Source organism: Arvicanthis niloticus, chromosome 7 (assembly GCF_011762505.2).
Source record: "Arvicanthis niloticus isolate mArvNil1 chromosome 7, mArvNil1.pat.X, whole genome shotgun sequence".
Classification (NCBI taxonomy): Eukaryota; Metazoa; Chordata; class Mammalia; order Rodentia; family Muridae; genus Arvicanthis; species Arvicanthis niloticus.
The window spans coordinates 83,211,703-83,229,752 of NC_047664.1; the positions used below are offsets into that span (position 1 = coordinate 83,211,703).

The following is an 18,050-nucleotide window of genomic DNA, read 5'->3' on the forward strand; positions in this document are numbered from 1 at the left end:
TTAAAGTATAATAAAATTATAATAGTTGAAATCTATAGGAATAGATGCAGTTGTTGAGATTAACTATAAGCAGAGTATAAAACTTTATCCATTGAAGGTCTGAGATACAAAAGATTGTTAAAGTTTTTCTTTACATGTTGCAGATCAACATAAGTCATATAAAACACGTATATAGAAAATCTAAGAAACAGATTTTTATTTGTTATTTTATTACAAAAATAGATGTTTTATTAGTCCTTTATTTTGTCTGAGTTTCTTTTTCTTGGCTAATACATTTGATACTTAATTGCTGAGATTTTATGTAGAGGATCCTTCATTCCTTCCCCATGTATTGTTCTTTGATCTGTTCATTATGTATGCAACAAAAACCTTTTGCTAAGGACAGAGACACAGGGACAGATGATGGATTCCCAGTGCAAAACAGTCTTCAGGCAGACTCAGATTCACATACATACAACAGACACCCATGAGGTAGACTCAGTCAACAGACAGGAGACACAGCAAAGACACAGAAAATAGAGAATAAAAACGTGGTCTTGACCAAGGTTTAATGACTTAAATAGGAAGTGCTTTGAATTCTTTCCTCCCCACAATGCCAATGCATATTGGTGAGTGAGTTTACAATGAATCCATTTATATAACTCATTCTTGTAAATATCCGTACAATGAAACATTAATAATGTTTGTAAACATGGAAGTGTAAAATCAAAAGACAGTAGAGCATGGACAAAACAAACATATTTTAAGAAAGCAGTTGAGTTAGACTGTGAACAAGTACTGTGTAAGTCTATATATACATCTTTTAAAAAAAAGTATCTCTTCCTGTTACCTCAAGTGAAACTGTAGGCTTGTAAGCTACCATAAATAGCCAAGAATCTGAATGTTGGCACTGTGAACCTACTCAAGTGGATAACTCCTCATTGTGTTTGGGCACATCTATAGCATTACAGGCTTTCTCACAGTGTTCTTCTCTTCTGCTTCATAGATTCCTATGGGGATACCTAAGTCTTGTCTATCTAAATGTTTACATGTTTTTGTTCAATTTTCATGAAAATTATACCATGTGGAGAAGTTATAACAAGTAGAGAATTAATTATAGGGCAAAATTAAATTTTCAGCTTTCTTCTGAGAAACCATACAGCTTTCCAAACTGGTAGGGTAATGTAATGATCCCAAAGCAAAGAAATCTATTTTGTGATTAGCTTGATTTTTTAAAATATATTATACAAATTTTACTTTAGTTTTCCACCATATTAGAGGTCATTGTTTCTTGGTCAGTTCAAAAATAGATATTTCTTGTTTCTACAAATGTAATTCTGAGGTACTTGTACATTGATCTTGTAAATAATTCCAAATATCATTGTACAGTTTTCAAGCATCACCACCCAAAATTATTTCAAATCAATGTCCTTGTTAGCAAGGAACACGGTCTTTGGGAATGTATCTACAACTTTTTTACACTGAGGCTCCTTGGAACAAAGTATAATTATAAGGTTCTATAAGGATCTTGGCAAAAACTAACTTTTAAGCGGTCTTTAGAAACTGATTTTCAATTATTATTGTTATACAATGATGGTAAGAGTCATCTAAGGTACAAGTGATGTTAATTTAATCTATAAAGCAACATTTGCAATATTCTTTTCAAATAACTTGAGAAAACCAGAGGATTTTCTTTGCCTTTATATAAATAGAAGAATCATCATAGTTAATTCAAGGAAAATTTTTATTTCAGGAGCAAAATTTCTATAATTGACATAAACCAATAGCTGAATTTTGACCTGAATTGAGCACATTTTGAAATTTTGATTCATTCCTGGCAAAATGTCAATAAACAAATAAAACCATCAGAAATTTTATAATTTGGTTTACGTTTTAGAGACAGTATTTTAATAAAGATATAAGCTTTAACTTAAGTAAACCCATTTCCTTAAGTCTTAGGTGTCTATGCTGATGAGGAGATGGAAAGATTATAAGAGCCCAGAAATGATAGAGAACTCCAAGGAAACAATGTCTTCAACCTCATCTGGCTGTTAATGCGAGCTTACAGAGATGAGGCAGAACAAGTCAGCAGATCACAACTCTGAGAAAGGGGTGAGAAAAGGAATAGGCAAAAAGTTGTGGGTATAGATAGGCAGAGAGGCGAGATGTTTGGAAGCTGAATATATTGAATAAAATTGTTTCTAAAATAAAAGACAATCGAGCAAACAAAACCAATTATACTGCAAGTGTAATTTGTGTATTAAATGATGTCAAGTAGTTGATAAACTAAGACAATGAAGGTTACTATGTAAGCTGATGCTTCAAGACCTTGGTTTTTATGTTTATCTCTCTAGGTACTTTATATAATTATGTTTGACCTAAATTCTGGCAAGTTGAAACCATTACATTTTTGGAAATTCAGGAGAACATCTTATTCTAAGCACATATGCATAAAACTTAATGGTTAGAGTAGATTGACTCTATACTGTTCCTTCTAAATGTATTAGACTTATTTTCCAATTTTATGATGTCTAGTAAACTCAGTTGTCAAAAGTTTGAGTTCTAATCCATAAAGTACCATTTTCAACAAACTTCAAATAGAATGTGAAAAGCTATGGTGTGTTAAGAGCAATACCAAGCATTTCTTTTATATATGTGTGTGTGTGTGTGTGTGTGTGTGTGTGTGTGTATGTATGTGTGTGTGTATCAAGCTTTTATATAGATGTTTCAAAAATAAATACATTTCAGATATAACCACAAAAATTGTTAATTTTTGAATGTCTGGGACCTGCAGTTTCCTGCAGGGAGGTGATCGTGTTTGGGTTGCTGTTTTGAGTGTCAAACAATGTAAAACTGGAAACATTTCAATAACAAAAAATGATACAAAGTCTAAGGAATATAAAAGGATGTTTCTAAGAAGCAAATAGAGTATGGAAAGTTATCAGGAGAACAAAAAATTACTAAGCACCAATCCAGGTGGCCAGCCCAGAATCCTGAAAATTCAATTACCTTATGAAATAGTGCTATGAAATATTAAGGCCATAAGACTATTTTAAGATCAAGCTCTTGCAAATAATTCAATGCTATTTTAATATTTATATTAATAATATCTGCTTTACCTTTCTCATTCTAATTACACTATTGGCTCTCCATCATAAACTTGTTTGGATTCTCAGTCACGGCAATCCTGCTGAGTCGACTTTCAGTATGCAGGTAATCAGTCATGAATTGCCATGCTTTGATTAATTTCTGCTTTTTTATTACCTCTAGTTCATAACAGAAATTTAGTTTAATTCCATTACTATTTATTAAAATATTATTAATGAATTTTTTCTTTATAACAGCTAATCATCAATTCCTAATCCTTTTTGAGTGGATTTATACATGGCACTTCTTGCTCAGATTAGAATAGCTATATTTACTTATAATATGAATGGAATTATGGCTGATTTCCTATGAACATATGAGTTGAATTTCTTCCGATAAATCTTATGCTTCTTTTGTGCCCACAGAGACATCTGGATGGTCAATAAGATTGTGAAAATACCAACTGAAAAAAACAAAACCAAAATAATCACATTAATATATTCCTGTAGAAAGAAGCAATTCTAATTTAAACAATAAAAATAATTTGTAATAGAAAACATTTCCAAAATGTTTCATGGTTCCCTCTTAAGATCTTTTGATCTATGGCTTAGAATATTAGATGCACAAAATCTATTTGAAGAATAAATAAAGAAAAAATTCTATAAAATCCACTTACATATTTCCTCCTCAAAAATTTCTGAAAGAAATTATGTTTTTGTAAATGTCGATATCCATATAACTATTTACACACACTATATATGTATATATACTATATTAAAGATAAATCATAACAGACAATTGGAACAATAAATGACATTGGTATTACAGATATTTCTTTAAGTATATCACTCAGGTGAATAATATTCCACTTTTGTTAAAATATCAAGTTTTCAAGTTTGCAAAATCAGCATTATACAGGTCAAATTTTAAAGATAAGCACTCGAGAAGTAGCTTCTGACTATGTATACAATCAACAAATACATTTCAATTTTATTTCCTACTTTGAATTAAAATTCAGTCACATATGTACAAATCATAAAAATACAGTTTTTAAATGCTAAAAATCACTATCAACATAAAATTTATGCCTAACATACTCATGAAAATACTTCAATATTAGAGTGAGAGTAATTTGTTTTCAAAAGCTATTTCTCCTACAGATGTAATAATTTTTTAAATTATCAGTAAATAGTCAAGGTTACCTGGAAGTGTCTGTGTCATGACTGTGAAACTAATCCAGGATCCGATCTGTTAATATAAAACCCCAAAGTTAACAGACACCTGTGGCTCATCTAGATATTTCATCACTTGTGGTCCTAAATAAGAAATTTGAAAGCTCAAAACTTTAGAAATGTTATAGGTACAAAATGATTGAGCATAATAACCTTTACATGTTAAAGCCATAAAGACCACAAAATATCACTACATTCATAAAATAAAATATTATTTTAAAATATTTGCTAAACTTAAAATTTGAATATATTTCAATCTACGTGATATAAGGCTCACACATTCCTTAAGTGTACATATATTTAGGTAAAATATTATTATATCTGCCAATATCTTTAGAAAAGCTATATTTATGGGTATCACATAATATAGTCAAAGCTTAAAGTTGTGGGTTCATTATATACAGAATGCAGTTATTTGCATATGTAAATACCATACCTCATAGGTATAGTTAGGACAGGAAACCAGGAAAAACATCCATGTAAACGGGTTATAATTTGGACTTGGGAAACAGGCATTGCTTCCTTTTTGGAAAGAAAAAAATGTCAATTATGTTGCAAATATATTTATTATGCAATACTAAATATATGAGTATAATCATGTAACACATGAAATGTCATTTATCCATAGCAATTTATTTTATAAATTTCTCTGAAAAACCCATTTTAAATGTTATGACCTTTCGACTCAGAGGAAATAGCTGTCATTTTCTAATATTTCTACATCTATGCCACTGTAAAATGATGAGATGCATAAGTACAATCAACTAGTTAAGAAATTAAATGGTAATTGTAATTATTCTGTACTAGACAACAGCTTCAACAGTCTAACAGTCTCTCTTCTTAAATTATAAACTATATAATGCTAATTCCATGGCTTTTTTCATTATCTCAGTGTCAAAGTGCTTGAAATTATAAATACCTCAAAACTATTAAATAAGTGAAAATCCAAAAGGAATTTTATAAGGATGTCATTTATATCAGATGAATCTGATAGTATCTTGAGGATTATCCTGAATCAGTATAGTTAATACTCAGAAATGCCACACAAATTATTGCAGCTAAGGATTCAGAAATATTATTTACAACTTTCATTATATGTCTCACACTATCACTTGATTTTCATTAATTTTCTCCTAGCAAATTTTTATCAGGGAACAATTTGGAAACTAAGTTTATAATGATTTCAAGTTGAACTTTGAGCTATGACACTCGTAAAGGGAAATGTGAATTACAAAATCACCATGTTATTTCCGTAGCAAAATTTAATCAGAAAACAAATCACCTAATCTCATTTAGTTATAAGTATAAAGTCATTGTAAAATGTCAGTGTGCTGTGTTCAATAATATAACTGTAGTTGAAATACCAAAAGAAATATATATGAAATAGCATGCAGATTTCTTTATGGCTCATTTTATGACAAGGATGAACATGTTGCTGATTTTCTTAGAAAACTCATGTAAACATGTATGACGGCCATAGAGTAGTCAGAAGAAAGTTTATTGAGGAAGTTAATTCAGTGAGAAATCATTGCATTTCAGAGGGAAGAGGTGCACGTGAGATAATCTGAGCTAAGCCTCTAGGTAATGAGTATTTAGTTCATAGCATGGATGGAACACTGACCATGTGCTCAGCAACCTGCCTTTGAATTTGCCGTTTCAAGACTGCATAATGACTATGTCTTATAAAATAAACGTAATTATATTGGCAATGGTGTTTCAATACATATAGTTGCTGTTGATTAGAATAATATGTAAGTAAGTGTAGATGCTACTAATTACATACATTTTCATTATGCTTTCTCAAGTTACAATTATTTTAGTTGTTTCTATTAATGGAATCTGAAAAGATTTCTGTGTTTTGTGTTTGTGTGTGATGCCTGCTTTATTATTTTTTTTTTTGCCATTCTCCATCTTTTTTTTTTTTTTGAGATAAGTTCTTCCCCTTAACTCAGAGCTTGCCAATTTGAAAAAATTCTATGTCAACAACAACAAAAACAAACAAACCAAAAAAAAAAAAAAAGACAGAAATTCTGCCTCTGTCACACTAGGACTGAGATAAGTAACAAACATGCATCAAATACATATGACATTTAATATGAGTACTAAGAATTAAAACTCATTCACCATGCTTATGTAGTAGGAACATTACAGACTTAGTCTTTCTTCCATACATGAATATTACATATTTTAATATGAAATGGTGCACCATATAGGTTGGTCTTAAGACTTCAAATTTTGGCTTAGTGTTAACAAGTATTGCTGCCTGAACATTCAGCTTTCAACAAGCATACTGAGGGCTTTTTGACCCAAAGAAGAGACCTAGATCAAAGTTATGTCTAGTTTTTATGTTAAAGTCTTAACATAGACTTTATCATTTTTAATTCATAATAGTTTGCAGGTCAGTATTTACTGATAATCCCAGATTGAAATGGTCAGTGAAGACATTTATTAATCTCTAATTTCAGTGTCATTTTTTCTCCATATGCATGACATCACTTTATGAAATGGAATGTCTGAGCATTTATCGCCTCAGAATCTCCATCCCAGGAAACCTACTCAGAAAATTTTTGGACCAGGAATTTCTAAAGAACAAGATATTAAAATAGTTTTTTTAGACTTGAACAATTGTCTGTAGAGGCTTTAATAAACACTATATTATACTTAAATAACAGAATATATTGTTGCTTGTATAAGGAAGCAGTACAAGTGTGTGAATGTTCATTATTGATATGCTGGTATGTGGTAATGATGGATGGTATAGTTTGGTAAGCTCAGTATAATGAATAGAACTAAGTGGAATTTAGGTAAATATACTTAATATAGTTTAAATATAGTTAAAATTGCAGGTGAGAACTGAAAATTAAAAGTAAAATATGCATGCTTCTAAGGCCTAATTAATAGCAAGTGTAGCAAATAGATTTCTTCTGAATTGAAATAATCTTTGTTACATAGAGAAGACTGCTCATAAGACTTGAGAATTATTCAAAATACTGAAGCTTCTGGTCAAATAACAGAAAGACTACACAATTTCTAGGGTGAAAAGACTCTTCCAATTTTGCAGTAAGACCCAGGATTGTCGATTTTGTGACTTCCTACATGCTGGAGTGTGTTTTTTCATCGATTCATCTGCTTGAGTCTCACATGGTCCTATAAGACCCATCATTCAGGTGCCTGCTTGTTACTCCAATAAACTCAGGTTTTCCCAAGACAGACTCATGTGGGATGTTTTCTTGTTCTGTCACGGTGCCCTATGTAGGATAAACAAGTGTCTATTATGTCTTCTAAGAAATGTCACAGAGAACATGTTATGAGTGCTGATAACCTGCCACAAGCAGACTGATAATACACAAACTACGGCCAGCATAAACTACAAAGTGTAATAAAGCCCTAAGACCACACTGCTCTATGCAAGCAGTGTGTAGATGACTAAACTGAGTCACTGTCTAAACGTTTTCCAAATTCTAAATTTCCTGAGTCCTTAAGACTACAGAAATGGTCCACTCATCCTTAAACGTTAGCATCCTCCTTTCTAATATGCAATCTATAGAAAATTATCTTGGAAGAAATAGATAAAATAAAAATTATAAAATGAGGACAGGAAGCTGGGAAGGAGATGTGATGTTGGATTCTGGAAGTAGTTGGAAGCATAGAATGAAGGATAATATGAGAAAATTTCATGGTCTACACTGTAAGAATTTCAAAGCATAAAAATCAGTTTTTAATGATCATCTTCATCTTCCCTCCTAACTTTTGTCATCAGAAAGAATTGCATCAGTCTGAAATTTATCTGACATGTTTCTTGGTTTACAGTGTGGATAAATGTACTAATTATAAAATGAATTGAAAGACCTTTGTTAATACAAAAGAATCAACCTGTGTGATTAGGATGAGCCAACACTGTATTGATGAAATGATTTCCAGCTTCACAAACCTGCAAAATATATTAAAGTTTTTCAATTAACAAGAAAAAACATATATCTATTAATAATTATTTACAGTGAGATAGATATTCCAAAGATATTCTTCACTATGTTGTTAATCAGGTTCTAATGTCCTTATTAATCTGTCAATGTTATCTGCTTTCAACATGTTTTCTGGGTAGCTTTCTCACCATAAACTTATTGCATATGTAGCTAAAGATTGACTTAATACCAGTATACAGTTTAAGTTCATTAACATGTAAGAAAAAAACTTTTAATGCAATGATCACACTCAGATACCCTGTTGGTTTCGGCTCAGTTTTTGAGTTAATTGCAATACAGAATAGCACCTAGGCTGTGACATGGTAATTCTTCATTGTCCTTAGCCAATTTCCAGTGTTTGAAAGCACAGCGAATGAAGCCAAACCAAGTAAATGATGGACATTTTGGTTAGCTAAGTAGTAGATAACATAGTTAAAAATGAAGACTGGGTAAAAGCAAACATGAAGAGAAGAGCATCATCAAAAACAAATTGGTCATTGTCATTGTGGTGACTGTCATGAGGAACAATATTAGGGTGATTTTATGTGATTAGAATTTAAATTGTCTTGGAAAATAAAATACATTTTACTCTCCATATGAAGTCAGTGTGGCTATTATGAGGAGTAAATGGAAATTCTAATGGAGTTTACATTTGAATTAATTCTAAGGAAAATTTAATCATTATTTTGTGAGTTGATAAAATCCTTATTAGGCAAATTAATTATTGCAAGTTAATGGTAGGTTCATTATGCAACTGAATAGTTTGAGGATACTAATTATTTAATAACCTATTATTTTATTCAGTTATTATATGGATGAATATGGAAAAGAAAGCTGACAATAACTATTGTATAATACAGAATTAGTGGATGTGATCATTTTTTGCTGTTGAATATTATGCTTTTCTCATTATGATATTGTTGTCACTCAAAGAAGAGACTCGGGAGGAGAAGAAGAAGAAAGAAAGAGGGAAGAGGAGGAGGCAGAGGAGTAGGAGGGAGAGGAAAAAACCCAGTCAATAAATTTCTAACAAAGAAAGATTTTTCATTTTTGCTTCTAGAATCTACCTCATTATCATGGTTTTTACAATACGTCAATTGTTTGTAAATCCATAGATTCATCACAAGTTATTTTCTGATATTTGAATACCATACACTGCATTTAGAGAATCCAGAACATGGAGAATTGGCACTGGTGTAATTGAAACTTGCTTATAAGAGTTGTTTTCCTCAGGAATTCTTTATTCATTGCTTTGGTATTATGCTGCTTAAATATTTACATGTTGATGTTCTCACAGTAGTTACTGATTTTATTTTAAATCATGACCATGTCTATTTAAAGGGTTTGTTAAACAGTAAGTCATTAAAACAAATATAATATATACTATATTAATTTAACTTTGTACTTTTCTAACTTCAGATCATTTAAAATAGCTTTGTTTTCACAGATCAGCTAAATTTAATTTTAACCACTGGTTTCTTATTTATATACATATGGCTATATAATTATTACTTATATAAGTTGTTTTGGTTGATTTGAGATGGGATTAAAACAGCAAATGAACTTTAATTTACTTATAAATTTCAATTTAGTCTTTGGTTAAAAAAAGTGCAAAAATTATATGTATTGATTCCAATCATAACCACACTGAAAATGAAGGCACAGTCTAATTCTTCATTTTTCCCACATCAGTGCATGCAAAATTTCCAAAAGTTGCTCTTTGGTCTTTCTGGCTTATCACAGCAAGCCCCAGCTCTCCAACTTTATTACAGGCTGTGATGTATGATTCTATGAATCCTCTTGCCTAATCAAGTCCACATTTATTATGCCTGAGTCACTTCTGTGCTTGTACAAGACAAACACCACTAGATACAAACAGCTCCATTTTCCATGAATGCTTGCATTTTATCATAACAAGGAGAAAAAAACCTCAGCTGAATAGATAAAAAAATGTTTATACTAGAGACAGAAGAAAAAAGCTGTAGCAAAGAACTATTTGAACACTTAGCAAACCTGCATGAAGTTCTGTTTTCTTTCTGGTTTATTAATAATGAAACATTCTAAGAAAGGCAAGAGAACACCCATTGTCAGTGAAATGTTACCTATTCAGAAGATTGGCAAACCATGACCACTTTTACAAAATGAAAGAAAGTGGAGATGAAATGGGATTTTAAAAAATGTATTATTTATGCAAAGCAATCTATTTTAGAATTTTGATTCTTTCCATTTTGTAGTTTTTGAAGCAGGTTGATTTTATGGAATCAACAATGGTGGTAGATACATGAAAACATCAATACATAGTGTATTAAAATTAGAGAAGATGAAAAAATACATATGAATATCTGAGGGGTCTCAGGGGAGACCCTCACTCAAGTCTCGGGATGTCATGACCACCCAGAAACTTACAAGACACCAAAACTGGATGCAAGCAGCATGAGGTAACATAGGCTTTAATCAATCGACTGATGGTCAATCCATATCCCAAGCAGGGGCAGAGGAATTGACAAGACCACCCGGCCAGGGGCGGTCTTATATAGAAACTTACAATCGGGGGAGGGGGGTGAAGGGGTAACCAAGGAAACATAACATAAAAACAGAGGAAAGTCTCAGAGTGACCCAGCCCATATTAACCAGCGTCATGTGGAGAACACCTTGAACACCTATTTTCTTTAAGAACGTGGCCTTGCCTTACCATTCACTCAACTATTTTTCAGTTGTCCTGACTATGGCCTTGCCCTGTCAATGTGGTCACCAGTTTCTCACTAAATGACTTATCTTTTCCTTGTGGTCAGCCGGTTCTGGAACCAGCGGACCTACATTCTTGGCTCGTTTCAGAGAGAAGTTTTCCATGTCCTTTAAAGAAAAACTTAAAGAAAAATCTATTTATATATTACAAAATATAATTTTTCATTCTTCACCTCGAAGGAAGACTAATTCTAAAATCGCTATTGTTTCCTGGATCTTACTATTATTTTTCCCTTTGGGTGTGTGACTCTTAAAAGTATTTAAGAGGTCAAAATTGTATTTAAATTTGAAAAAGCAAACAATAAAATACTTCATAGACTGTAACATTTATTTAGTGAGATCTAAGTAAATATTTTATCAGAAGTCTTTTTTCCTGTCCTTTAAATATATTTTATGATAATTCTGTATAACTTATGATAATTTTTTCTAAAATATTATATAATAAAATTTCAGTAGAAAGATGTGAAGTGGAGCAAGAAGATTTATTAGAGTTAATAGTAAAGCAAGGGGCTATCCTTTCCCGAGGATCCAGGGAAACAAGCAAATCAAATAACAACTGTAATAGCATTCAACATAGTTCAAAAATTATCTCACAAGGCACTTTGCTTAATTCTAAATATCAACAAAATTAAAAATAACTTTAAAATAAATTTTATGATTTTATTTTCAATAATACACAAAGCAATAAAGAACAATATAAAGTTTAGCAAATGTAAAATTTTATTATAAAACTTCAGCACTTGAAATTGAGGAATACATTTATCACTGAAATATACGTTATTGAATATTTATAATTATTTTCCCTTTGATCATCCTACATAATAACTGACTATGTTCTGTTACTTTAATTAAAGCCAATTTAAAATGCTAAGTACTTAAAATGAGTTGTTAATTTTTTTACAAATGAAATACACATACAGCATTTATTTTACAATAAAATATTCTTATATAAGTTTGTTCATTTCTATGAATGAATAGTCATCTTTGAATTATCCAGTCTGTTTGCAATAAATTTTGATATTCTGAATTTAATTTATATATTTAAAATTATTCAGATCATTAAGTATTCTGTCCTCTAATATTATTGTTTATGTAAACTGAGTAAATGTTTGCAAATTTAAATCTGTCTGGCAAACATTTATTATTATTATATTTAATTATATTTTCATTATTAAATTTATATCTACAATTACATATTTTATACTATGCATAAATAATATATAAACACATATAAATAATAAATATTAAATATATATTTATTACTTATTAAAACTATATTTATAAGAATATCTTGTGCCAATAATTTTCTTTTAATTGTCACTGTGATTTATGTTGTCAAGAGGTTCAGTGAAGACTGACTTCAATTTACTAGTTTTGATTTGCTGTTGAGTAAAATTATATTCATTGTTTTCAACTTTAAGAAAAGTATAAAATTGTCCAATATCATCTCTGTTTCTCTCCACTACATTAAAACTGGATTATATTTGCCTTTGACAACACTGAGATACTGCACATCAGCTTGCAGGACTTCAACAATTTCCCCAGGATTGTATGTAAGATAGAATTCATGAATTTATATGAAAATGTATATGAAATCATGAAAAATCGGCAAAGAGAAAAACAAGTCAGTTGCATGTTTCAAGTTGTTTTTTTTTTTTTAAAAAAAAAAAAACAGATCCTAATAATTAATGGTGATTTCTTTCTTTCCTCTTTTTTTTGTCTTCTCATTCTTTATTTTTCTTTTCTCTTTTTAATTGGATATTTTCTTTATTTACATTTAAAATGTCATCCCATATCCCAGTTCCTCACACCCAACACCCTATATCCTCCTCCTCCCCCTGCTTCTATGAGGGTGTGCACCCACCCACCCACTCACTCCCCACTTCCCTGCCCTCGAATTCCCCTACACTGGGGCAGCCAGCCTTCACAGGTCCAAAGCCTCTTCTCCCATTGATGCCTAAAAAGGCCATTCTCTGCTACATTTGCTGCTGGAGCCATGGGTACCTTTATGTGTACTCTTTGGTTGGTGGTTTAGTCCGCCGGAGCTCTGAGGGGTCTGGTTGGTTAATATTGTTGTTCTTCCTATGGGTTGCAAACCCTATTGGCTCCTTCAGTCCTTTCTCTAACTCCTCCATTAGGAACACCATGATTAGCTCAATGGTTCGCTGTGAGCATCCACCTCTGTATATTTAAGGCTCTGGCAGACTTCTAAGGAGACAGCTATATTAAGCTCCTGTCAACATGCACTTCTTGGCATCCACAGTAGTGTCTGGGTTTGGTGACTGTGATGGATACTTAGGTGGGGCAGTCTCTGGATGGCCTTTCCTTCAATCTGTGTTCCAAATTTTTTTCATATTTGCTCCCTTGAATATTTTGTTCCCCCCTCTAAGAAACAAAGAAACATCAACACTTTTGTCTTCTTATTGACAATCTGTGAATTGTATCTTGGATGTTCCAGTGTTGGGTCTGATATCCACTAATCAGTGAGTACATATCATGTGTGTTCTTTTGTGATTTGGTTACCTCACTCAGGATGATAATTTTCTAGTTCCATCCATTTGCCTAAGAATTCATGAAGTTATTGATTTTAATAGCTGAGTAGTACTCCATTGTGTGAATATACCATATTTTCTGTATTTATTTCTCTGTTGAGGGACATCTGGGTTCTTTCCAGATTCTGGCTATTATAAATAAGACTTCTATGAACATAGTGGAGCATGTGTCCTTATTATATGTTGGAGCATCTTTTGGATATATGCCTAGGAGAGGTATAGTTGGAGACTCAAATAATACTATGTCCAATTTTCCGAGGAACCACCAGATTTATTTCCAGAGTTGTACCAGCTTGCAATCCCACCAACAATAGAGGAGTGTTTCTCTTCCTTCATATCCTGGCCAGCATCTTGGTATCACCTGAGTTTTTGATCTTAGCTATTCTGACTATTGAGAGATGGAATTGCAGGTTTTTTTCTATTTGAATTTTCCTGATGACTAAGGATTTTGAACATTTCTTTGGGTCCTTCTTGGCCATTCAATATTCTTCAGTAGAGAAATTTTGTTTAGCACTGTACTCCAATATTAATAGGCTTATGTGAGTCTCTGGAGTCTAACTTCTTAAGTTATTTGTATATTGGACATTAGTCTATATATATTGGACATTAGCCCTTTGTTGGATTGAGGATTGGTAAAGTTCTTTTCTCAATCTGTTGGTTGCCATTTTGTCCTATTGACAGTGTCTTTTGCCTTACAGAAGCTTTGCAGTTTTATGAGGTCCCATTTGTCAATTCTCGGTCTCAGAGCATAAGCCATTGGTGTTCTGTCAGGAAAATTTTCCCTGTGCCCATGTGTCCAAGGCGCTTCCCCACTTTCTCTTTTATTAGTTTCAATGTATCTGGTTTTATGTAGAGGTTCTTTATCCACGTGGACTTGAGCTTTGTGCAAGGAGATAAGAATGGATTGATGTTGCATTCTTTTACATGCTGCCCTCCAATTGAACCAGCACCATTTTTGAAAAAGCTGTCTTTTCCACTGGATGGTTTTAGCTCCTTTGTCAAAGATCAAGTGACCAAAGGTGTCTTGGTTCATTTCTGGGTCTTCAGTTCTATTCCATTGATTTTCCTGCCTGTCTCTGTACCAATATCATGCCGTTTTTTTTATCACTATTGCTCTGTAGTACAGCTTGAGGTCAGGGATGGTGATTACCCCAGAAGTTCTTTAATTGTTGAGAATAGTTCTCACTCTCCTGGGTTTGTTGTTGTTGTTTTTGTTGTTGTTATTCCAAATGAATTTAAGAATTGCTCTGACTAACTCTATGAAGAATTGAATTGTAATTTTGATGGGGATTGCATTGAATCTGTAGATTGCTTTTGGCAAGATAGCCATTTGTACTATATTAATTCTGTCAATCCATGAGCATGGGAGATCTTTCCATCTTCTGAGATCTTTGATTTCTTTCTTCAGAGACTTGAAGTTCTTGTCATACAGATCTTTCACTTGCTTGGTTAAAGTAATACCAAGATATTTTATATTATCTGTGACTATTATGAAGGGTGTCATTTCCCTAATTTCTTTCTCAGCCTGTTTATCCTTTGAGTATATGAACACTACTGATTTGTTTGAGTTAATTTTATATCCAGCCACTGTGCTGAAGTTGTTTATCAGGTTTAAATGTTATCTGGCAGAAGTTTTGTGGCACTTAAATATACTATCATATCACCTGCAAATAGGGATATTTTGACTGCTTCCTCTCAAATTTGTATCCCTTTGGCCTCCTTTTGTTGTCTAATTGGTCTGGCTAGAACTTCGAGTATTATATTGAATAGGTAGAGAGAGAGTGGGTAGAATTTTTCTTATGTCTAATTATGTATTGAGTTTAAGATGCTACTTACACAATTGTTTTAAAAAATTATATTTACCTGTAAAAGTTTCTCTTTGCACTTGTCTTTCACACTTAACAGAAAAATTAATAGATTATAGCAACTTGGAGAAAATGTAATAAATCAACAACAGTGCATTAAAGAAATAGTGTAAATAACAACAAAACACAAAAATAAGATTATAAACATGTTGCAAACAGCAGAGGACTCCAGTATGACAAAGGATAAAAATCTGAGCAATAACCAGAGGTAAACACAAACACAAAACAACTCAAAGTAAGTATGAGCTGAGACAAGTTGTTGCTTTTGTCTGTGAACCCATTATTTCTTGTCCCAAATATTTTTGAATAGCTCATATTTGAAAATTAATCATGAAGACAATACAAAAATCTTAAGCTATGAGGCAATTCTTTATCAGTAATGTATAAGTATAAAAATTAAATGTTTTGATATACTTCACCATCTTTTTGAAATTCTAAAAACAAACAATATGTCATTTTTATTGAATAAATATAGATAATTGTATCTTACTGTGTGCACATGTTGATAAAAATGAGCACACAATAAGCAAACTTTACAACTGTAGAGTTAAAATAAATACATAAATACTTTGTCTCCTGGAGTGATTTATCAAAAGGGAAAGAGTTTTATGGACTCAGATCAATTTTTGTGAAATTCAGTGAATAAACATGTTTACTTATATGAAACCATGGGAAAGAAAAAATATTGTGAGAACAAGTTAGAAAGAGCCAGTTCCTGGTTCAATACTCAGTACCACTAAATAACTCAAATGGATGCTGGCTTTTCCTACATACTGAATCAATGAAGTGATAACTTAATGAATACTTTTGGATATTTATTTATACTTGTAACAATGTTTGCCCTTTAGAAGTTTGTAAATTCATAAAAATGTGGATAACTAAAAGAATCACGAATCCTAATTTTTAACTGTTTACTATATTTCAAATAATTCTTGTTATCTATTATAAATGACAGCTAATTTTTTTAGGAATACTTAACAATTAATGAGTAAATTATATAAAGTTATTTATACATTCTGCCAATTTATTTGTATGTGTGCAAAATGTTATATGTGCAATAGGTTTTTTTTTTTTTGCCTGCATTTATGTCTGTGTGACAGTGTCAGATCTCAGAGTTATAGACATTTATGAGCTGTCATGTAGTTGCTGGGGTTTGAGGCCAGGTCCTCTGAAAGAGCATTCTGTGCACTTCACTTCTGAGCCATCTTTCCAGCCCTGATATAGATTTTTTATTACATAGCTAAGTACATTTTCTACATACATATTCTCCTCTACATTTTCTACATGCTTATGATGTATTTTGTATTTTTATTCACACTAAATTTAGAACATCAATAAGATTCACTGTGTAATACATACCAAAAAGTTGATAGCAGACACTATTATTTGCCTGTTTCCAAATGCTGTAAAGAAGAAAGAGAAGATGAGCTGCAAGCCACTGCTCCTATAAGGATCATTGTACTAAGGAAAGACATAGCACAGGCATGTCTACAGGATCCAACATCCTCTACAGATTGCCACATGCATCTGAATATTTAATATCATACACTTGAATTTCAAAATGTTCAAATTGTTTTGTTTACTCATGTACTTTTCTTCTTGTATTCTAACAGTATCTAGAAAGCAAATGGAATCTAAAATTGTTTTGTATAAGATTTTGAAAAGCAGAGTGTAGCTTGCTAAGGTCTCCTTTTAACTACATATGTAAAATGGCCCAGCAAATAACAGCACAACTCGGTGTTCTTTTTGTTGTTTAACAATATAATGAAAAAATTATGTATTTTTTATTTTGTACCTTTCATATTTATTATGTTAATGTTACAAATGTTGACTGTGCTTTGTAGTCTTATTACTATAAGAGCTTCATAATTATCAGGAGAACAAGTACAAAAGTTATAGCTTTTAAGTTTTTTATATTTTTTATTGGATTATTTATTTACATTTCAAAAGTTTTCCCATTTCTGGGTTTGCCCTTTGCAAACCTCTCATCTCATTTCCCCTCCCCCTGCTTCTATGATGGTGATCCCCCATAGACAGGTGTACACCCGCCCTATGCTGGGCATGTAGAGGTTATGTATGTATTTCCATATAATGTATAATATAAATATATACATACACACATATATAACATATACATGCAAAATATCACACACAATGTATATTATACATTTATATATTGGTATATAATATAATAATAAATATATTATAATGTATGTATATATAAAATGTTTACATATACACATAGCCTAGAGTTAAGTTAGTGCTGCTTGTGTGTACATGTTTTTAAGGATGACCACTTAGGATTAAATAACTTCTTAAAGGTCTCAAACCTGGAGAAAACTGACTCCACCTTTCTTAACAACCATAATGTAGCAGTGACTAAGCTTTCTTTTTAATTTTTTAAAATAATTTCACTGTCTCTTTTTGGACAAGTAACTAATAATTTTTTTTAGAATTTCTAGAGAAAATATCCATGTCAGTTAGATTTCATCTTTCAAGTCTCCACGAAAATTTAAAGATTATAATATAAATGAAACAAAAAATTGACACTTTCATTAATTTCTGTTAAGTATAAGATATTCTCTTTTTTATGTGACTAAGAGCTGAACTTGGATTTTAGCAATGGTT

At 31.6% G+C, this 18,050-nt stretch overlaps 1 protein-coding gene across 1 annotated transcript in view; it reads right to left on the reverse strand.

Moving 5' to 3' along the window:
- Positions 1-1,705: 1,705 nt before the first annotated feature.
- The window catches only part of Tecrl (trans-2,3-enoyl-CoA reductase like), a 62,488-nt gene continuing 46,143 nt past the window's right edge, over positions 1,706-18,050 (reverse strand). The window contains exons 7-12 of the mRNA XM_076937713.1: positions 16,782-16,825; positions 8,172-8,229; positions 4,735-4,820; positions 4,269-4,314; positions 3,743-3,763; positions 1,706-3,529 (exon numbers count right to left, since the gene is read on the reverse strand). Coding sequence (XP_076793828.1) covers positions 3,402-3,529; positions 3,743-3,763; positions 4,269-4,314; positions 4,735-4,820; positions 8,172-8,229; positions 16,782-16,825 — 383 coding nt within the window. The 3' untranslated portion in view covers positions 1,706-3,401. The remainder of the gene's footprint in view (positions 3,530-3,742; positions 3,764-4,268; positions 4,315-4,734; positions 4,821-8,171; positions 8,230-16,781; positions 16,826-18,050) is intronic.